The following is a 23,070-nucleotide window of genomic DNA, read 5'->3' on the forward strand; positions in this document are numbered from 1 at the left end:
AAAATCAAGCGGTCAACATCACAAAATCATTAAAAAATGTTTGGACTAAATAATAAAAACTGTACATTTGTCAGCACAGCCAGACCAGAAGTACATTAGCAAAAGTGTATGTGCTGATCTGATGAATTTTGATAACTAATCATCATTTTACCCACTAACAAATAAATCAAATCCTGTTTTCATGTGCTAAGTTGTCACTGTATAATTCATCCCTTTTTCAGCCCAGTAAAACAGCCGAGATACACACAGCTCTACACATCCACGCGTGTTTAGTCTTGAGGGGGTGAGTCACATGAGTATGATGAAGGGGTAACTATGGTAACTATGCAACACTGAGGGTACGACTTTTGCCTCTTTGCTCTGGAGCCAATGAAATACTGGAGCGTGTCTTCACCTCAAAACACAGGCATAAAAAAACTCAAACAGATTATAACAAACGTCAGGCTTGGCAATGTAGGTGTCCTCATTCCGTGAGACCGAGAAGCATCCGTGCCAATGCTCCTGTCAATATTTGGAAATATATATTTGGAGTCAAAGAATTCCTCTTCTCCTCCCACATACTGCAGCCATGACGTCACTGGAACAAACTCCATTCTCTGCTGTACCGAAACTTGCAGTTTCAGGTAACCGGTAAACCTTTTGATTGGGCAAGAAACCATCAGTGGTTTCAGGACTGCATGCTGAATTTCAGGATTATTCTACTGGGAAGGAAGCTGCTCTGAACGACTGATAAACAGGGCTACTCAACTTACATATGTTGGTCATTACAACTTGTGCACTGCAGGAAATCAGCTCTGGTTATTCAGAGCTAAACTAATGAGCAAACACTGGATTCACAACCTTGAAGACCTGCCTGCTTGAACTCCATTATAGTTGAGCTTGCATTAGATAACATTACAGATCACACAGGCCGAATGAGAGGGGGCAGGAGATGGTCAGGCCATGTGAGAGGGGGCAGGAGATGGTCAGGCCATGTGAGAGGGGGCAGGAAGAGGTCAGGCTATGAGGGGGCAGAAGGTGGTCAGGCTGTGTGAGGGGGGGCAGGAAGAGGTCAGGCTATGAGGGGGCAGAAGGTGGTCAGGCTGTGTGAGGGGGGGCAGGAAGAGGTCAGGCTATGAGGGGGCAGAAGGTGGTCAGGCTGTGTGAGGGGGGCAGGAGGTGGTCAGGCTGTGTGAGGGGGGCAGGAGGTGGTCAGCATTTTGGCACGTGCTCCACAGCATCTTGAGCTCCAAGTGCAGACAGCCCCGGTGTACCTGCACGACAGCCCACTGCTGCAGTGGAGAGGACAGGAGGACATGTGGGAGGACAGGGACACTCCCAGCGTCAGGCTCTTCTCTGGTGTTTGGGGACCTGATCCTAGTTCAGTCTCATGCCTCCTCCTCAGAGCCACCCTGGCAGGCCAGCAGTTCCTGGTACAGCCCCACCCTCCCTGAACCACCAACACCTCCTATCCACCCAACCTGGAATTCCTGGGCATGCTCTCAATCTTAAACACGTGTTTATTTCTGGGCAACACACAACCCCAACAGCATAAAGCTGGTGTGGAGAGAAGCCAGAAAGAACAAGCCAAACCACACTCAAACACAACAGGACCACACGCCAGCAAAATAAAAGTTGTAAAGTACACCGAGGTAAAGGATACTCATGTCTTTATTGTTAGAAATTCCAGTGTGTACCACACACACAATCTTTTAAACACATTCACATTAAAGGGGCCATCATCATCAGACAAGAAGCAAACATACCAATATCATCCTTCATTGCAATAGCTGCAGTGGTCTACACAAATACAAATCTGTCTGAGAAACAGATTCATAAATAAATACTTATTTATATACAGTTTTAGAATGAAAACAGACAGGAGACACAGAACAGCAAAGACAGACTTACCCATCAGACTCATTTTAGACAGATTTATGTCTTTGAAATAGAGAATAAAATACATTTAAACATCAAAAATGGCATCACAATAAAATTAAAATAAAATGTCAATTATAAGGATGCCAGTATTAATGCAAATAAGTCAACACCAACACTTCTGTGGCCACCAGCATGTTCTAATGAATCACTGTTAATAAATGTGGAATTGCTTTAGTAACTAAAGTTCAAAATGTATTGAATACAGTAGAAATGCATTAGGAGAAAAGTTTACATAAATCTTCCCAAGCAGTACAGGCACATGCAAAGAGGTGTGTGTACTCACACACCACACACACACACACGATACTAAAGGTGTTAGGTGGGTAGGTGTTATTCTGGTGTGATTTGCTTATTCACTAGAGAGAAAAAAAAAAAAAAAAATTCACCAAAGCAAATAATCCAGAAATCAAATAATCCAGAAATCAAATAAAACAGGCAAACAAATGAATGTCTTGAGAAAAGGGGTCAAGCCCACCGGGCTGCACACATGCCTGGTCCAGTAACAGTGTTCTTCAGGGTTTGAAACACTTTCTTCAAGCAGTGAAGACAGACAGGACAAAGCCCAGGTCCGCTGGCCTCACACACACAGCTACTGAACTCTTCTTGCATTCCACAGGGTGATAAAATATCAAAATGCTCAAAGTGACTTCATTAAAACTCTGACCTGCAGTTTTCTCAGATCACCTTATGTAACATTTTTAAACAACCATTTTGCTAATGTTATTCTAGCCGTGAACACGTCTGAATGAGTCTGGGGCAATTATGGTGAAAGGCTGTGCAGTGCTGTGGGCACGCGTACACTAACAGTAAAACATTTCAACGCCTTTATGAAGAAAATAAAACGGGCCAAACAGAATAAAACTGAAAATGTCTTTCAGTTCAGCTCATTTCACAGCCCAACGATACGATTGGTCGATTCCGTCCCAGCGCCGCCCTCCTGGTACCGCTCTAGGTGGAGGTCTTGAGAGGAGGCTATGACGAGCATCTCCAACACAGCCAGACCAGGACCCCGCCCCTCCTCCACACAGCTGCAGCCAGAGGGGGTGGCGCCCTGACGAGGATGAAGGCTTCCTTACCTGCAGGGATTAACATATGCATCTCAGTGGCATTATTAATGAAATATGAAAAAAAAAAAATCACATTTATTCCATGGGGTTCTAAAGTTTTAATAGTGTAGATCAGTTATTTTTCTTTGAATTGCCTAATTTCATCGCTGCCTTAGCAACAACTAGCTATGAAAACAGATGTGTTAATGCTATGTCCATTAGTATTAAAATGTACAGACCACTGCCACACAGCCAAGAGGGAGGGGCTTAGCCTCCAGCGCACACAGCCAAGAGGGAGGGGCTTAGCCTCCAGCGCACACAGCCAAGAGGGAGGGGCTTAGCCTCCAGCGCACACAGCCAAGAGGGAGGGGCTTAGCCTCCAGCGCACACAGCCAAGAGGGAGGGGCTTAGCCTCCAGCGCACACAGCCAAGAGGGAGGGGCTTAGCCTCCAGCGCACACAGCCAAGAGGGAGGGGCTTAGCCTCCAGCGCACACAGCCAAGAGGGAGGGGCTTAGCCTCCAGCGCACACAGCCAAGAGGGAGGGGCTTATCTCCATGGCAGCAGGGTCAAGGGGCAGGGGCTGCATTTGGCATCACTGGGAGAACCCGGGAGAGAGGTCACAGCCGTCTGAGTGGCTACACATCGTAGACACGACAGATCTACATGTAGCACCGTCAGGTCCAATACTTGGATAATTGCGTCACACAATGTTTTGATGAGATTGTTATGAACTTGGTGCACTGCCCAGGACGTGATTCTCCCTGACTGACAGGAGGCTGTTTTTCCCTGCAGTGCACGGAGGTCGTAGGACCACAGGCTAAAGGAAAAAACCACGAGCCTCAAACACCACCAAGCTGTAACCCTTCCAAAAGTTCATCAGGGCGCTGGCTGGTACATCAACATTTTTTAACAAGAACATAAACCCACATTAAAGGGTTCCATTTTTTGTTTTAGTAACAATTTAAGATAAAAAAAATATAAAGATGAGGTCTTTTTAAATCAAATGAAGGCATCCATTTAAAGATCATTTTAGCCCTGCTTCCATAGAAGTAACGCTAGCTGCAGCGCTACAACGGAGATGTGGGGGTTGCAGCGCAGTAGGAAGACTGAAGGCAAAAATAAGCAGGTTAGTTTATGGACGTGGTGTGTGAACGTGGACGTGGTGTTCGAGTGTGATCCGAATCACACGTGAAACTGCACAGTGTGCTCTGGTGGCACTACGGCTCCCTGTGAAGGGGCTGAGAGGTGGTGTTGAACAGCAGGAGGAGCCCTTACCTGTCTCAGGTGGGCCGGGGGTCTACTTCTAAACTCCACCCGCATGCAATGACTCCACATAGGTGAGTGCACTCTGCATTGAGGTGAGGCAGTAGCCCTCCTCCCCGATCAGATACCTGTGGAGCACGTTTAAAAAACAGGAGCATCAGCATGTATGTGTGGACAGAGGGTGTGATGGGGAGCATTTTTATGGAGGGAGTCGGACCACAGGAACCCCATAGTGCTGCATCACTGCCAGTCCAACCAGGCTGTGAAATAACGAGCTTGAACCCATATAAACAGGCTGTGGGTGAGGGAGGGTGAGGGTTACCAGGGTGGAGGACACTCACCCCTCGTGGATGAAGTCTTCGAGAGCAGCGCACTCAGATACCAGCTGTGGCAGCTCACTGCGCAGGGCCACGTAGGACAGGATGGGTAGCAGGTCATCAGCGCCGCTGTGGGAGGGGAGGAGAGAGGAGAGAGGGGGGGAGAGAGAGGAGAGGGAGAGGGGAGGAGGAGGAGGTGAGAGCCAATCACATCAGCCTGCCAAATGACATCCAGACATGGGATGTTTGCGTTCCTCTGGCTTAATTGTGCTCGAGTGGGCGGCGCTCTCACGCCAGGACGGGACACGGAGGCCTCGCGTGAGAAGCTGCCGGCTGTCCCCTTTCCCACCGTCCAAGAGGACACTGGACACCTTTCCCCAGGGGGAGAGTGGCGTGGTCAGCAGAGCGGACAGTACAGGAGGAAGTACAGGCCTGCAGGATCACCTGCCACTCAAAACTACATCTACAAACTCTTCACCGTCTGTCTACCTGTCTGTCTTGTTTCATCTTGCCTGAACCTTCATTAGGTGTGATGAAATCTATCTGCATGGCCCATTTGTGGCTTCTCTTAGATCACAGGCTAATAAAACTTTTATGGAGTATGAGAAAAATGTGGAGCTTCTGCCAAAACACACAAAAGCCACTGATGCGTCAATAATACAACAAAAAATGGAGCAAAAGTTCACAAAAGAGTGAAAAGGTTTTTAGGACTCAGAACCCAAGGGCCGCGCCCCCCGCCCCCCCCCCCCCCTCTGAATCCATAACACTTAAGAGGAGAATAGAGAGAACAAGGCAGAGAATGAAAGGAGAATGAGTGGGTTTGAAGGTGGGACACAGCCCTGTACCGACATCCCAGTGTGTACTGGAGAGACAGAGAGATTACGGACAATGGGAGGCAGCCCCCGACAGAGGAGACGCGAGCAGGTGATTGTTCATGTTCAGACATGCGTGAGTCCTGCACACCAAAGGAGCTAAACACCAAAGGAGGAACCGCTCCGAAAAGGCCAACGGAAAACACTACACTCCACATTTGTAGTGAATTTAAACCTCTCCGATTCTTATACAGGCACAACCACCTTTGTAAACAACACAATCCTCACATTTCTCATCACTACACGCCAGAGGTGGGACCAAGTCAGTGTTTTGCAAGTCTCAAGTAAGTCCAAGTCTTTATACCTCAAGTCCCGAGTCAAGTCTCAAGCAAAGACACTCAAGTCAAGTCAAGTCTCGAGTCAAGACAGGCATCAGTCAAGTCAAGTCCCAAGTCTGAAACTTGGAATTTCAAGTCCTTTCGAGTCTTTTTTTTTTTTTTTTACCAATGTTGCAGGTATATTTTAAATGTAAATAATAGACGTGTTCTTTTTAAAATCTGTATTCTCCTCAAATCTTGATAAAACGTGTGCAACTGAAAACACGAAGTATTAAAAAAAATTAAAATTACACCTCTTTATTGCACAGTTCAATTTGTTAAACTTAGTTGCAAAAATATTCATACTTTAAACTACAATTTTCCAGAAATAAATATTCTGTGAAAAAGTCATAAGTAGAACTCCATGTTCAAATAAAAAGTGCTGATATTTTCACAGTACAATACAAAGAACCATAACAGCATTTTCCCTCTCTTCTCTTATCTGGTTTATTGGAGAACATGTGTGAGTGACACAAGACAAACAAATATAAGAACTGAACAATTAACAGGAATCTGCAACTTTAGACATTTCAGTAAACTATTCTGCATTGCATTTCCTGGCCAAAAGTCTGTATGTCATTTGTGCACGATGAATGATGTCCCCATAGCTGAAAACTCGCTCCACTTTTGTCAATATATTTTTTTCTCGACGTAGATGTCTTCAAATACACAATCCATGCTGAGATAGAACTGGATATTATGATGGTGACAGAGAGAGGCTCTCTTCCCCGAGTTCAGATACAGAACCCAGGGTTGCCAACTCTCACGCATTGAGCGTGAGACACACGCATTGAGCGTGAGACACACGCATTTGACCGTCTTCACACGCTCTCACGCCACACGTCCGATTTCTCACGCCGGAAAAAAATCTAGTTTATTTACCTCTGATCCACATCTATGATTCAATGAGTTACTAGTTCGCTCTGGCACCAACCCCTGGCGATCGATCGATCGCGATATAATACTTAATTTGTGTCCATTTTACACCCCGCCCGGTAAAAACTTACGTTCGCCAACCCCCCATTTGATTGGTTGTGCTGCAGCTCATGCACACACACGTACAGAGTGTGGAAAAGCAGAGGACTGGTCTGCGTCAGAAGGACGGAAATGAAATTAATGGGGCGCACTTTATAAATATTAATATGCGTTTTAAAATTTAGATTTGGGGTAAAAAAAAATCAAGTCTTTGCAAGTAAACAGGTTCAAGTCCAATTCAAGTCCCAAGTTATTGGTGTAAAAGTCCAAGTCAAGTCTAAGTCTCTGAATATTTTTTCAAGTCAAGTCAAAAGTCTTAATATTAATGACTCGAGTCTGACTCGAGTCCAAGTCATGTGACTCGAGTCCCCACCTCTGCTACACGCTTCTTAAGCTGGGATCCATTGCACAAGAGGCACCAGTCCCACTACATTGTGCAGATTTCCAAACTACTCCACCTCTCCACTTAATCCCAGCCCACGATGCCCTGACTGACCTCCCGTGAGGGGGGGGGGGGGGGCGAGGGTGGTTGGGGTTGGAGCAGCGGATATCCTGGCAGACACACGCACGGTTATCCCCAAAATGCCACTTACAGAGGCAGCAAGAGAGAGAGAGATGAAGAGATAGGGAGAGATGGAGGGATAGAGAGATTTTTAAGGAGAAAGTGATTGAGGAGACAAGGGGCTGAATGTACCAGTGTTTAGGGAGGACTTGGTCAAAGTTTACCTAACTTCCTCTGCCACGGTGGTTTGGCTGGAGCATGATGCACGGGCCCGTGCTGGACCGGCCCAGATTACAGCTGGGTCTGAGCAAAACAGTCTAAACGTCCCACGCAGCAGCGGCGTGGAGCCTGCGCTCTGTGATTTAAGACGCAGATACAGCTCCACAAATAATCTGGCACGCACATGGTGATTGGGGAGGCCACTCTGCAGGTCTCCCGGGCACGTGGGCCACGTTGAGCCAGACTAACACAGCGGCAGGAACATGCAGCACAGATCCTGGATCAGCACATGCGCTCCCAACACCACCATAACCCTGCTGTAGCACCATCACGCCCAGCAGCCCCTCAACAGAAAGCACTCTGACCCTTGCTGGCCAAATGTTTAGCCACTCTTGCCCACTCTGTACTGAAACAACCGGCCGCAGCTCAAACTACAACCGGCCGCAGCTCAAACTACAACCGGCCGCAGCTCAAACTACAACCGGCCGCAGCTCAAACTACAACCGGCCGCAGCTCAAACTACAACCGGCCGCAGCTCAAACTACAACCGGCCGCAGCTCAAACTACAACCGGCCGCAGCTCAAACTACAACCGGCCGCAGCTCAAACTAAACATTTTTCCTTCCTTGTTTGGCAGGAAACAAGAATGAACTTTAAACAGGCTTTCCTCCTTCCAGCCGATGGCAAACGGGCTCGCTGCTCGTGTGGAGCGCTCCACAGCCTCAGCAGCAGCCCGAGTGTTCCAGACAGGGTGACCCATTTAGCGTGCCAGCTCAGAGCGACCCGCTGGGGGGGCGCGGCCCCCGTGGAGCTCTGGCCTTCCCGGGACCAGATACCGTGAGACACAGGGTGAGGCCGTTGTGAGGGAGGACACCAGTACAGACGCAGGACTCCTGCGGCCCACTTTAGGAAACACAAGGCAAGGCAGCGAGAGAGAGAGAGAGAGCGCTTGGTTGAGTGTCCTCAGGACTCACATGGCGGCGGTGTGAGGTGACGGGTCGTTCTCCTGCAGGTGGCGATAGTGTTCTGCACAGGCACAGATGAGCCTCAAGGTTCGCACTGCGGGCAGAGAGAAGACCACACCTGCTCAGCATGACGAGTGGGAACACAACAACGCCTTGAGCCCCAACACGCCTCCTGCACGCAGCCTAAAACAGCAGACGGCTAAACAGCCCCTCCAGTCCCCCCCCCCCGGAGAAGGAGCAGGCTCACCTATACACTCCAGCTTCCTCTGTGGGCAGTGATCTCTACACAGCTGCTTCAGTTCCTGCACCGCACATTCATAGGGGTAGGAACCATGTAGAAGAGACGTGTCCTTGGGGTAGAGTTTAGATGCTACACCAATGTCACCAGGTGAGGCGTTACGGTAAAGGTGAACGCTGTTCTCAAACGCCACCTCTCTCTCCCGATGCACTTTCCTTAGCATTAACAAACAAATGGGGGGGAGGGCAGATTCAAAACGGTTTACACATGCACCACAATATTCACATGTACTTTATTGCATCAGAAATACTGGTAACAAACTGGTTACTGGTAGAGTTTTGTATAAAGTTATCTTCTGGCTCAAGAGCGCCATCTACTGTTTGCCAAGAATTTTGTCTGCAAAACCGACTTGTTCTCAAGTTAAACAAAAACTAAACATGGAATTGGAACTGTAAAAACATTACACATTTGAGACTTAAATACTCGTACTTTAAATCCACTTCATGGAAAATTTAAACCAAATAAACAAAACCCATTAAATCAGACATGACTGGTATTGCATACATGTGGTTTTTCTAAATGAAACAGTTCACTGCTGAAAACTGCTGAAATTTGGAGCCAAACCTCCAAACGACACGCAGAAAACTACAGGATTAAATCTCTCTACACATCGACAGGACACCGTGACAACACTGATTCACACACATGTTTAATGTACGGGAGGAAATCATTCCAACAGCTGCTCAGATTTCAGTGATGCACAAGGGTGGGAAAAGCATTTCAATTTGGAAGCGTGAAGCAAACACGACTGGAGAAAACCCAAAGAGCTGCGTAGCGTGTGAGACACCAACGCATGAACACGTGAACGCATCATAAGCACCATGACCAAACCGCACTGCCTCAGCATCGTAACTGCTGGATATTCTTCCATTTGGCACAGTCAACCTTCCACATAGTCGAATCTTTATGGATTCTACTAGTAAGGACCAGTGTTGCCAGTTTCACACCAGTTTGTCAGTAACGGGATAATATAATTAATTACTTTTCCTGTCGTTACAACGCCGTTGACGTTACTGGTCATTAAAAGCGGTGCATTACTATATATTGATATACTAACAGTAATGCGAGCGGACCGCTACCCAGGCTAGTGAGGAGTAACAGATCTCGATAGGTCACAGTTTTCGGTGTAACACCTCTTTAACTTAACAAGTCAGTAAGCGATTGGCTAAGGCAGCGTTATGGTAGCCAATTAGAGCCAGTGTTTTTACACGCGCGCAGAAGCACACCAGTGACACACACAAGAAGAGGGAGAAATGGCGAGTCAGGAGCAAGCCGAAGAAAAATAAGCATTTTCAAGGTGGCGATATAAACATTATTTAAGAAAATACTTGAAGTTCCTGAATATCTACCAGACTGGGTATTTGATTTATTTAAGAATAGAGGTTTTATTGTTAAGTTTACTTCTGTTGTGAACAAACCAGTTGTCTCAGGTTGAGAGAATTTAATTTAATTTTAATGCACTTTATATAGTGTAACTGTTTACTTTTGCTTTTTTTTCCCCCCTCAAAGATTTGGGATTTTAGAGGATTTTATCGTGCACTAGTCTGTTGATGTGCAATAAATATCAAAAGTTAAACACCTTTATGATCTACTCATTTCAACTGACTGAAAACTGCTTTTTCAAAAAATCCTTATTCATTGGCATATAACTTTTTTACTGTAATGCAAATAGTTACTTTCCCTGGTAATGAGTTACTTTTATTATAGAGTAATTCAGTTACTTTTTTGAACAAGTAGTGAGTAACTATAACTAATTACTTTTTTAAAGTAACGTTCCCAACACTAGTAAGGACACATCGTGGTAAACCTCTCAACACTTCATGTACTTGTGACGGAAAAGCAGGCGTACATCTTTACTAAGCACGTACAACTTAATTTTCTTGTTTAAACTCGAATAGCCGTCTCCGTGGTGACCAGCATCACAGACCTGGTCAGAATGCATTTGTGCCCATTTCACGTGATGAAGTGATGAACCTGCTGTAGCGCCACCTACTGAAACTTAAGTGTGTGGATGCAGCCATATAGTTAGTTTACACAAAACATGCAATACCTAAAGAGGACCAGCAGAGGGCTCCAAATCGGCATGAAGAAGACCTCTTCTATACACGCTACACACTGGTCTTTGGAACTTGCAGAGCCGAGACATTCAAAAGAGAGCAGGCAGAGAGCCAGCACACGATCTGAGGAGCACAGAGACACTCATGATCAGAGAACCACAAAGCACATCAATCACACTTCCATGTTACCTAGTTACAGCTCACACATGGGGGCCGTGTCAGAGCAGCCTGCTCCCCTGATGAACGTTGGCCCCCCTCCAGTCCAGCTCACCCACCGATGGCGTTGTGGATGTCTTTGACAATGTCTTTTAGATGCTCCTTCAGAGTTCTCTCCTCGAGGTCCTGGATGTGTGCTTCCAGGTCGCCGTGGGTCGAGTCAAAGGTCACATCCAAGGTCGCGTCATCCACGCCGTGGGCTGGGGCCCAGTCCAGCTCGGTCAGAAACTGCTCCAGGTCCTCGAAGGAGTTCTCTCGGTCCAGAAAGGCGGGGGTCAGGGGTTGCTCTGGTTGCTCGTCGGGACTCAGATCATGAGGCAGTGAGAGGGAAGCGTCCGATAGGCTGTGTACCAGGACCGTCTTGGGCCGAGCGTCAGGACTACCGCTGCTCACGAGGCTGTTGACGCTGTGGGACGGTTTCAGGGCCCCGGGACAGCCGGAGGCAAGATGGGGAGACCGTCTGACCAGAGAGTAGAGCCTCTGGTACACCTCACACTGGAGCTTCTTCAACAGCTTCATGACAGGATGGTCTGGACAGCTGGGGAACAGAGCAGCGTGTGATCCACGGCAGGACGAAACCCTGTTCACTGACGTCATCTTGTGTTACGCATCAAACACAGTAAAGTATTTGGGCTGATCTGGTACCTAAGAAGATACGTGACCAGGTCTGAGACCAGAGTGGCGTCATATGGGTTCTTCTGCAGGTTTGCTTTCCAAACTTTGGGCCAATCCTGTAGAGTCAGAGATCAGAAAGTTGCAATTATTATTATTTTTTATTACGGTGTATAAATTGTCTGTAATTTACTTCGAGTTGCATGTATGCATGAAAGGTTATTATTTTTGGACATATTCAACAGCTACGAGCAATCATTACACCAATTATATTCATATTCCAAAGATGTGAACTCTACACTTCTGTCTGCATACTCACATGATCCTGTTCATATTCTAAAATATTTGCATAGAGAACTCGCTGTTCGTGCTCCTCAGGTGTCATGGTAACAGAAGATGAAAACCTCCTGTAAACACAAACAATAAAAATCGTATCCAAAGGCGTGGTCAACATTCTAGGTCGACTGTGCTTAGAATCGCTATAGCTGACTTCACATTAACCACACTGATCAACAGAAGCAGTGGAGGAACACGTGTCCCCGTTACTGAACAGGGAGCGTGGGGGCAAGTGTGTGTGTGTGTGTGTGGAGGGGGGATGGGCGCAGGTGTGTGTGTGTGTGTGTGTGTGTTGGTGCATATGCGGGGGGCAGGTGTGTGTGTTAGTGCATATGGCAGGTGTGCGTGTGATGGTGCATATGCGGGGGGGCAGTTGTGCGCGTGATGGTGCATATGCGGGGGGGGGGGGGGGGGGCAGGTGTGTGTGCGTGATGGTGCATATGCGGGGGGGGGGGGGGGGGGGGGGGGGGCAGGTGTGTGTGCGTGTACATATGCGGGGGGGGCAGGTGTGTGTGTGCTCGTGATGGTGCATATGCGGGGGGGCAGGGGTGTGCGCGTGTTGGTGCATATGCGGGGGGGCAGGTGCGTGCTGGTGCATATGCGGGGGGGCAGGTGCGTGCTGGTGCATATGCGGGGGGCAGGTGCGTGCTGGTGCATATGCGGGGGGGCAGGTGCGTGTTGGTGCATATGCGGGGGGGCAGGTGCGTGTTGGTGCATATGCGGGGGGGCAGGTGCGTGTTGGTGCATATGCGGGGGGGCAGGTGCGTGTTGGTGCATATGCGGGGGGGCAGGTGCGTGTTGGTGCATATGCGGGGGGGGCAGGTGCGTGTTGGTGCATATGCGGGGGGGCAGGTGCGTGTTGGTGCATATGCGGGGGGGCAGGTGCGTGCGTGTTGGTGCATATGCGGGGGGGCAGGTGCGTGCGTGTTGGTGCATATGCGGGGGGGCAGGTGCGTGCGTGTTGGTGCATATGCGGGGGGGCAGGTGCGTGCGTGTTGGTGCATATGCGGGGGGGCAGGTGCGTGCGTGTTGGTGCATATGCGGGGGGGCAGGTGCGTGCGTGTTGGTGCATATGCGGGGGGGCAGGTGCGTGCGTGTTGGTGCATATGCGGGGGGGCAGGTGCGTGCGTGTTGGTGCATATGCGGGGGGGCAGGTGCGTGCGTGTTGGTGCATATGCGGGGGGGGCAGGTGTGTGCGTGTTGGTGCATATGCGGGGGGGGCAGGTGTGTGCGTGTTGGTGCATATGCGGGGGGGCAGGTGTGTGCGTGTTGGTGCATATGCGGGGGGGCAGGTGTGTGCGTGTTGGTGCATATGCGGGGGGCAGGTGTGTGTGTGTTGGTGCATATGCGGGGGGCAGGTGTGTGTGTGTTGGTGCATATGCGGGGGGCAGGTGTGTGTGTGTTGGTGCATATGCGGGGGGCAGGTGTGTGTGTGTTGGTGCATATGCGGGGGGCAGGTGTGTGTGTGTTGGTGCATATGCGGGGGGCAGGTGTGTGTGTGTTGGTGCATATGCGGGGGGCAGGTGTGTGTGTGTTGGTGCATATGCGGGGGGCAGGTGTGTGTGTGTTGGTGCATATGCGGGGGGCAGGTGTGTGTGTGTTGGTGCATATGCGGGGGGCAGGTGTGTGTGTGTGTGTGTTGGTGCATATGCGGGGGGCAGGTGTGTGTGTGTGTGTGTTGGTGCATATGCGGGGGGCAGGTGTGTGTGTGTGTGTGTGTTGGTGCATATGCGGGGGGCAGGTGTGTGTGTTGGTGCATATGCGGGGGGCAGGTGTGTGTGTGTGTTGGTGCATATGCGGGGGGCAGGTGTGTGTGTGTGTTGGTGCATATGCGGGGGGCAGGTGTGTGTGTGTGTTGGTGCATATGCGGGGGGCAGGTGTGTGTGTGTGTGTGTGTGTGCAGGGGGGGCTGACCTGTTGGCTTGCTCCTGCAGACGGAGTCTCCTCTCTTCCATTTTTCTACAGAGCTTCAGGCATTAAGGAAAACTTCCCCCAGTTTACATCATCAATCCTCACAGCATTCAGAGGAGAAAACTCTCCGAGTGATACCAAGTGTCACACAGTCAACATAACTAAAGCACAACAGAGAACGCCACACTGCCCTCGTAATCTAGCAACAGAGACTGTGAGGAGCACCACCTTTATCACAGACTCCATCAAAATACCTCTACACCTCCTCATCTGTTGGTATGACACCATCTTAGCACTGAAGCCAAACTGTCACAAACTGATGAGTACAATATATACATTGTGATTCAGATTTCAAATCTCCATCATATGATTCTTTCTTTGGTCTCAGAGACCATGAGGTTCAATACTTATTGCTTTTCTTTCCAATCAAGTCAACAAGTTTGACCCATTGCATGCACCAAATGTCAAGTATTTGTCCCAACCCAGGGGAAGCCCTGTGGTTTTGGCAGCCTGTTTCCAGACAAAAGCCTCCCCACAGTGACCACAATGTTCCCATTTACATACACCAGCATCCTTCAACTCACGAGGGTGTAGATTCCAATGAACCTGTCTGAAGGTTGGAACGCAGCAGAAAGATTTCAATAAGCCCAAATCCAGGTGACTGACAGACTGGCAGTTAGATAAAATAATAACACATTTTATTTATAATGCACTACATTTTTTTTTGAGAAATCTCAAAGTGCTAAAGAAAGAAAGAAAGAAAGAAAGGATACAGCTTCTTCCCTGGCTTTGGCTATGATGAGGTTCTCGGTCATCTGTCTTTGGAGAGATAGTGTCTGGTTCAGGGAGAAAAGAGAATCTTATTACTATCATAACTCTTCTGAAGTAGTATGTTATTTTACTGGATGAGACCAACAACCAAATGTAAGAAAGAAGTGGACTTAAGTCCAGGCGTCGCTACTTGAGGGAATGAAAGACCTTACAGGTTACCTAGCTGGCAAAGATTTGATAAATTGAGCCTAGGCAAACTCCCCTGGACGTGGGAGAGTAAAAGGCTCGTCGAATTATACAATGTCATGGCCAAGATGGTCGTGGATAACAATCAAACTTTCCCCTTCACCATACTGTAAAAGTCAGTCTAGAGTAGGTCAAACAACACTACTCCCTTCCTAAAAGCAGCATGCAGGATGACTTCAAATTAGAACGGCGTTACTCCGTCAATTTATTTACCTAAACTTTCACCATATACGAATAGATATCGACGGAATTAAATACTACCTTCAGAAACATTTTAATTTTCCTCCAGTACACGCGAACATCCAACGGAGTGTCGCTACGTCTCCGAAGCATTCTTGGAAACAAACTTTTGAAGCACGACGTTTATTTCAAGGTGAACTCAAAGTTGGAGTCCGGATTTCCACAAAGACGGCTAAACGACTGTAAAAGCGGGAGTAATTGCTCTCCAGATTAACGAGAGGACGTACGTCCCCGACACAAACTAAACGACGTCTCGGGTCCTAACGACCAATCCAGTCATCACGCGCAATGAGTGAATCAACTCCTAAATCGATACGAAGGAAATGCGTCAACTGAGAGGCGCTTCGCGTGGTCCTAAAAGCGGGCAATCCTATTTGGCAAATGGCTACCAAGCCACACTGATAGATATAATCAGTAGCCCTACACGAGCTGGTATAATAACGCAGAAAGCAATCAGAAGTTAACAGGTTTTGAAAAGTATTTAGATAACTGATGGCTGAGGGGCGTAACGTAATGACGTAACAATGGGATCGTGTATATGGGACGTTTGGTTGATCAAACGCCATTATTCTAAATGGAACCGATTTGCAACCCATCCACACATGTACATAAGCTGTGTTTTCAACTCAGTCATGCCCAAGCTGCCCTGCTGATGTAAAACAATATAATATAAACCAGAAAATAAATCTGGTAACATCTTTAAAAGTTGGCAAAGGTGTTTGTCGAGTAAACATGAGAACTGGAGCTGGGCACTTGCTCTACCTGAGGGAGGTTACAACACCTCTTCAAACCCGCGTGTGAACACATTCTAGATTATTCTCACATAACCCCACAAAAATGCACCTAATCTGAGTTATTCTGACGTAACCCCACAAAGATGCACTTACCAGGGAGGTTTTCTGGGAGGCCTGATTGGGTGCAAGCCTTGAGAGGCGGGCCTCGTAATTGGCCTTCAGTTTCTGGTTTAGGCGAGATGCCTCCTGAATGGGTGTCAGCTCTCTGGAAGAGGTGGAGACTTTAGGTTTTAAGTTTTGCACGGTGAGGTAAAGACAGACAACAGAAACAAACACAGCACATGCAGTAAAATTTGTCTTTTGTTTTACAAATATGTATTTTGTACATATGTGTATATATGTTATGTTTACTCAGGAAAAGCCGGGTGACATGTCCAGACACTGCATTCATGTTGTCTGTCTATCTGTTTGTTTGTTTGTTTGTCTGTCTGTCTGTCTGTCTTCCTGGGCACACAACATTGCCGTCATCAAGCACCCTTCACAGCTGACAGGCTGGCTGCTATCCTGCGAGGGTGTTTCTCTCCCAACTGGGTTCGCTGAGCTTCCTGAGACACCTAACTGTTCTTCAGCAGTTATGTACATCTGAGAGGAGACACACCCCTCTGGATGAAGGCAGGGTTGACATTTGGAGAACTATCACAAAACATAATGTTCTGACTACTTTCACATGTATGCTACATGGATCAGGTCATCCCAAACCTGATAGCCATGACCAGTCAATTTCTTAGGTCAATATCTGTGAGAGTGTCTCAAGCAAACTGGAGCATTATATTCCATGGATTTCAAAAGTCAACTAAACAAAGACTGAAGAGACTCCAGTCAGTAACAGATCATGTCCATGTCAAGCTAATAATCATATCCATGATAAGAAAACACTGGTTAAATTATGTTCATGGGGTGTTTCTCTAAGGCTTGTACTGTGGCTGTTTTGGGGTTGCTTCTCTTGGACTTGTATTAAGTGGTGTTTTGGGGGTGATTGTCTAGGGCTTATATTAGGGGTGATTTTGGGCCCATTTTCAAGTTCACATGCAAAGCAAGATTGCTGAAGAACAAATTCTGTAAATGTTCAGGACAAAACCTTTGAATGACAAAGATGACAACCTTCACTAAAGGTTACACCAGCTCAGATGGTTAGCACTGGTTTAGGCTGGTGGTAAAAAAGAAAAAGAAAAAAAGAAAAGAAGCATTTCTAAGACCTGGTGAGGCACACAAGCCTGAAGGCCATCAGCTTTATGGTCTAAATGGCAGAAATCAAGTCACATTTAGAAACAAGCGGATCGAGGTTTCCGTCTGTATCCTAAACATCGCCTCTTTCTGTAGCACTTTTCATGCTACGGCTTTAAGGCTAATGACAGTCCACAGTAAATGGCAATGCCCATTGTACAAATGACATTAGATTGAAGGAATCAACCTAAACGCCATTATTTACGAATGTGATCAAAGCGTGGGCCGTGATCAGTGGTAGAGCACTGCTTCAGAGAGGCTGCACAGATGCCACGTATACATACATGAATGTGATTTTTGTCAAAATCCCAAGCTAATCTGCTCTGAATGTCTCAACGCTGAATGTCTGATTGTTGCATAATGAACAAACCTCTGCTTTGACCCCTGCAAATAAACACACTATACTTAAAGTCAGGAGATCAATGATTCCTGCAAGTCAGACTACCAAGAATTCAAGATCCATAGCAAATTATCTCTTTAATATATAATCTTTAATAGATAAAACATGTTGTTATCGTTGTGAACAGCAAATAAATAAGCAAATAAATTAATTAAATAAGCCAGTAAATAAACAAACAACAAATGGGGACAAAAAACTACATTTGTTTTAGATTGTATTTTGCTGTCAATTAACTTTATTTTACCGTTGTGTTCTATACTGCACAACATTGCAAGGTATTCTGTGTTTTTCCAGAGCATGAGAGTCATTTGCCCAGTGCTGGAGTAAATCAGCTCAGTCAGCAATCCACAGGGGTGTGGGAGGAGAGGTGGTGTGTGGGGTGAGAGGGGGTGTGTGGGAGGTGAGGTGGTGTGTGGGAGGAGAGGTGGTGTGTGGATGAGGGGGGGTGTGTGGGAGGAGTTTGGAGACATTCTGCACTGCAAAGGTCGTTTAGAGGAACTGTTAGGAAACAACCAGTAACTTACTTTTTGCTGTCTTGTGACTCCACTGCTTGAAGCCTCTGGAAGACCTCTGGGGGCAGGAAGGGGCAGCTGGTCTCTGCCCCCTGAGACACCACTCTGCCCTGTCTTGGCTGGGCAGCACGGCCACGGTCTCCAGATGCCCTGAACGCTTCATATGATCGTTAAGACGAGGATGGAAATCACAGTTTATTTCCGTTCTATATAATTCTAGAACACAGAGTTCTAGTTCTGTGTTTTATTCATGAAGAAATTGCAGACTTTATCTGTGCCTTTTCCAAATTGTTTTTAATTTATTTTCAGACTATTAACTGTACATTAAAGGTTATTAATTATGCAGGACATGCATATGGAGTACTAAATGACAATAAGAGAAAATAAGAGAATAAGATATGTACAAACTTTTTTATCCTTCTATAGTAAATGTAGAATATTGGTAGGCTATATGAGGTGTACATTAGCTTGACAGGAAAACATTACTTTCCCAGAATTTCTGGACATGTCCAAGAACCCTGCAGTATTTGCAGCAGGGGAATAACAACTCACCTGATGCTTTGGGGTTGTCCGCAGTGTTGGGAGGACTGTTGGTGTGTTGGGAGGACTGTTGGTGTGTTGGGAGGACTGGTGGTGTGTTGGGAGGACTGGTGGTGTGTTGGGGGGTCAAGGCAGGGGCTGTGGTGGTATAGAGTCTGGCGGCAGGACAGTCCTTCCTGTTCTCGATGCAGGACTTCACCCTCTCTAAGCACTGCTCCGCCAGCCGCACCATCTTAGCCAGCTCCATCACTTCTAGCTCTTCCTCATCTACCAAAATCAACCAACACAACTTAAAGAGGAGATTTGCATTCACAGGCACACGCCTGTGAACACTTTCAAACATAACAGTTAGGCTTAAATACAAATATTACCAGCTTCAAACAACTTCTTTTGCAAATAAAGGTCAACCAACCAGTATGAATCAGTATGTATAGCACAAGGGCAGTTGCGATACCCTTTCAAAATTCATCAATAAGTATTTTCTAAAGAATAATGTATACAAAAATAGTTTAGTAACATAGAAAAAACACCCCATTGCAGTAAACACAGTCCAGCACTGATCACAGTAAACACAGTCCAGCACTGATTACAGTAAACACAGTCCAGCACTGATCACTGTAAACACAGTCCAGCACTGATCACTGTAAACACAGTCCAGCACTGATCACTGTAAACACAGTCCAGCACTGATCACTGTAAACACGGTACAGCACTGATCACTGTAAACACGGTACAGCACTGATCACCGTAAACACAGTCCAGCACTGATCACCGTAAACACAGTCCAGCACTGATCACCGTAAACACAGTCCAGCACTGATCACTGTAAACACAGTACAGATCACTGTAAACACAGTCCAGCACTGATCACTGTAAACACGGTACAGCACTGATCACTGTAAACACGGTACAGCACTGATCACAGTAAACACAGTCCAGCAGTCTGAACTAAGCTTGACTTCTGCTTATTTGTCTTGTTCAGTATGGTTTGTTTTTTCACCTTTAGACAGCGCATTCTGAAGCATGACGTGGGAGATATAGTTGACACTTCTCAAATATTCACAGTAGGCCTCCTGTAAAAGAAGAAGAGAAAGAAAGAGATACATAAATATCTTGGGGCTGACATAGACAATGCCATCTGATAAACCTCTTAACCTGATAAACCTCTTATATTAGTCTGAATTTGGGAAAGTTTACATTTTTGAACAGTGCGTTTCAAAGGCAATACAAGAAGTTCTGCATCACCTTTTCAACATAATGGATTACATAACCAATTTAGAAACTATCGGACAACAAGACATTAAGGTTCCTGGTGTGTTAATGAACTCAAATGTAAATGACATATATTACCAGTGGTTACAATAGGCACATTATAACTAGGGAAAACAGCATATTGATTATCTAGGCCAATCGAATGATAGAAATCCGCAGAATATTCTGTAGTCTGTCGCATAACACTCGTTTAAAACGGAGGGAGTGACGTGAAATCTTCAGCTAAAGAACTTCACCGAACGGAAGTGAGGTTTAAGACATTTGTACCTTCTGTCTGTTACCCGTGTCCAACTGAATGGCCACCTTGACACGTCGCATAGCATTCTGAAGAGGTCGCTGACTGCTGTCATTTGCAGAAGCAGCCATTGTACATAGCTACAATTTTAACGTGTTTTAAACCCAACGGAACAAAATGAACACAGCGACCGAACCAAAACAACAACGAAAAGTGAAGGCAGCAACATAAAATTGCAGAGGCATTTCAAAATACAGGTCACTCGACTGTTGAATATTTCTACAGCGGTCCATTGAAAATGTAATGTTCATTTTATGTCAAATATATTTTGTGCCGATTAGCTACATATTTGCCTGCACTGGTCATTTTTTCGTCATGGCTATGCCGTTATAGAGATAAACTATATAAACACATTAAAGATAGGTCATTACAGGCAACACGATAAAATGAAACAGCAAAGACAAGGGGTCCAAGACACCTGATATAATGTTTTTTTTTCCCCTGAGCCTTGTCTTTATCTTACTAAATTTCAATATTTCAAAAATATAGCAATTCTGCTTAATGTTATCTTAAAAACTTGGTTATCTTTCTGGTTTTAGTGGTTCTATTGAAAACGTATTAATACAGACAAAAGAACCTTGATTACTGGTGATTGATCTGTTACTATTGATTGTATAGCGAATATAGCCTATAGAGTTATAGATCAACATAGCGCATACAGTTCATAATTAAGCCTTATCTTACTTAGACTGGCTTACTCAGGATATGGTAGCCTACACGTGCTGAACTTGTTATTAGTAAAAATGTTTTTATCATTACAATAAACAGAAGTTGCAACACTGTATTCGTTGTATTGGTTGTATATTAGAGTTCACCTATGCAAACTGAACATGTGATGTGTGGGTCTTCCTTTCAGAGGCTGCATGCAAACACCGTATGTGCTTCCTCACACTGAAGCCTGCGTGGTAGCAAATTAAATCAAAATGCAGTTAGTACTGAGGGAAAAATATCGTTAATAACGATGAATAAAAAATACTGTATTTTACTGTACACAAGACATACAACAGAGCTCTCAGAAAAATGTATGGGCCCCTGATGCTCAGTCACATTTGTCATTATTAACGTGTCAGTCTAGCAGACTTTGTGGTCAAAAAGAAATAAATAAACAAGTAAAAACTAAAGGCCGAGGCAGTGGGCAGAAATGTCCACGGTGAATAACGAGGAGATGAAATCACGCGGAAACACTGCCACAGCGGGGGAGACGGGACAGGTTTGATTTATGTGGACTGTTGACCTCAGAAAAAAATGAATGCATTAGACAGAGGGAGGGAGATCGCATTAATCTTTCATCAGGAAGGAGCTTTGCCATGATTTAACATCCACTTACTCCACTGGCCAGTTCCCGTGGTTATTTTAGGCAGTATAGTGGTATAATTACCTCCGCCGTGTCTCATAATTCAAAGACAATGTAAAGGAACGTTATTTGGAATATGTTAGAATTTCTATTGACCAAGTACATCACGTTAGGTGTTCAGAACTGGTACCGAACCTTCAGCGTGTAAGATTTTAATATACTCAGACCACTAGATGGCCATGATAGGAAAGCAATATCCTCTAGATTCATCCTCCATGGATACAGCTATGTTTTGAAGCAATTGCAGTTGTGCTGTGGCATTAATAGTGTGAACTGTTTGTTGTAATTTACATATTAATCTGCATATAATGTGTGTATTTTAATACATACAATTAGAAATTCAGATTATATGCATTTACATTTTCATCATTTCATAGATGCTCTTGTGTAGAGCAGCTTATAAAAGTGTTTTGTCAACTACTCATCTAATGTATATTATCCAGTACAGTAGATTAAGAAACAGCTGAACTAGAATTCAAGAAACAGCTGAACTAGAATATTGCTGAAATACAGGAATCAATGATGATGTCTTGAAGAAGTACTAAATACGTATGAGCTCTGTCAACAGTGGTAAGAGCAAACACAAACAATACCAAACGATGTTGAGTGTTTCAGTAAGTCAGGTGCAGGATCAATGGTCATTTAAAAGCTCCACAAACAGGTGAGTCTACAGTCTGTGTTTGAAGACTGCAAGGAACTTGACTGTCCAGACAGCCAGTGAAAGATTGATCTATCATCTGGGAACAGGACAGAGGCGCAGGACAAAGGAAAGTCTCAATGCTTGTCTTCCATCAGATTTGACACACAGTGTTTCAAGCCAAGCCTTACATGAGGCTTAAAACACTAAAGCGATGGATCGAGCTTTAACCACTGTCATCATGGAGCGGCTGCTCTGTCCTTGGCTTTGTACGTGAGCATTTTAAATTTGATGCAAGCAGCTACTGGAAGTCAGAGAAGGGATAGCAGTGAAATGGTGTGTGTTTCACATAGCAGTGAAGTGGTGTGTGTACTGTTTCCCCCAATGTGACCCCATGTCCTGTATTGGGATTCAGCTAAACTCTCTTACACCACTTCCTCCAAGGAACAGGCACGTGCTGAATAGGACAGGATTTAATGTAAGAAAGTGTGAAACCAAAACAATAGAAATACACTCACAAATCACAATATGCCCACTTAATCAAAAACCCGTCCTTCTATGTACCAGGAACAAGCTCTACATAGCCCCCAATGCTATACGAACTTGAATTAGATTCACTATATTAACACATACATCAAACATCTCAAGATTACTACAATAATCATATGTATAATATATAACAATCATATGTGACTTGAGACTCACTCGTTATGCCAATCAGAGGGGTACAAACGGGCAGATGGTTTCAGTTTGCAGAGACGCACTATGCCTTGCTTGCTTCATGCAAAAATCATATTTTCTTCCTTTTACTAATTAGTTCAATACAGCGCACAAACCTGCACTCTATAGGCATGAAGAAACAACATAATAAGGGAAACTCCAGTACAGTGTGTGAAATTTGGAGGATTAAAGACTATCTGTGTTGTTTGTCAATTGGGTCAGTTGTAGAGGTCTGATGG

At 45.8% G+C, this 23,070-nt stretch overlaps 1 protein-coding gene across 2 annotated transcripts; it reads right to left on the bottom strand.

Moving 5' to 3' along the window:
* Nucleotides 1-1,632: 1,632 nt before the first annotated feature.
* Nucleotides 1,633-20,256, bottom strand: vps9d1 (VPS9 domain containing 1). Of its 2 annotated transcripts, none has more exons than XM_076985391.1 (16): nt 20,093-20,256; nt 19,554-19,626; nt 18,566-18,820; nt 18,026-18,170; nt 15,971-16,082; nt 14,600-14,662; nt 13,830-13,882; nt 11,899-11,986; nt 11,613-11,698; nt 11,027-11,505; nt 10,745-10,874; nt 8,644-8,849; nt 8,406-8,490; nt 4,572-4,676; nt 4,243-4,358; nt 1,633-2,996 (listed from the first exon to the last, which is right to left on the bottom strand). In XM_076985391.1, the coding sequence occupies exons 1-15, from the start codon at nt 20,189-20,191 to the stop codon at nt 4,271-4,273; spliced, it is 2,067 nt and encodes a 688-aa protein (XP_076841506.1). In that variant the 5' UTR covers nt 20,192-20,256; the 3' UTR covers nt 1,633-2,996; nt 4,243-4,270. The 2 variants fall into 2 exon arrangements, with proteins under 2 accessions (XP_076841506.1, XP_076841512.1); XM_076985397.1 differs by lacking the exon at nt 20,093-20,256 and adding an exon at nt 19,904-19,926.
* Nucleotides 20,257-23,070: the final 2,814 nt, after the last annotated feature.

This window comes from Brachyhypopomus gauderio, chromosome 2 (assembly GCF_052324685.1).
Source record: "Brachyhypopomus gauderio isolate BG-103 chromosome 2, BGAUD_0.2, whole genome shotgun sequence".
Lineage (NCBI taxonomy): Eukaryota > Metazoa > Chordata > Actinopteri > Gymnotiformes > Hypopomidae > Brachyhypopomus > Brachyhypopomus gauderio.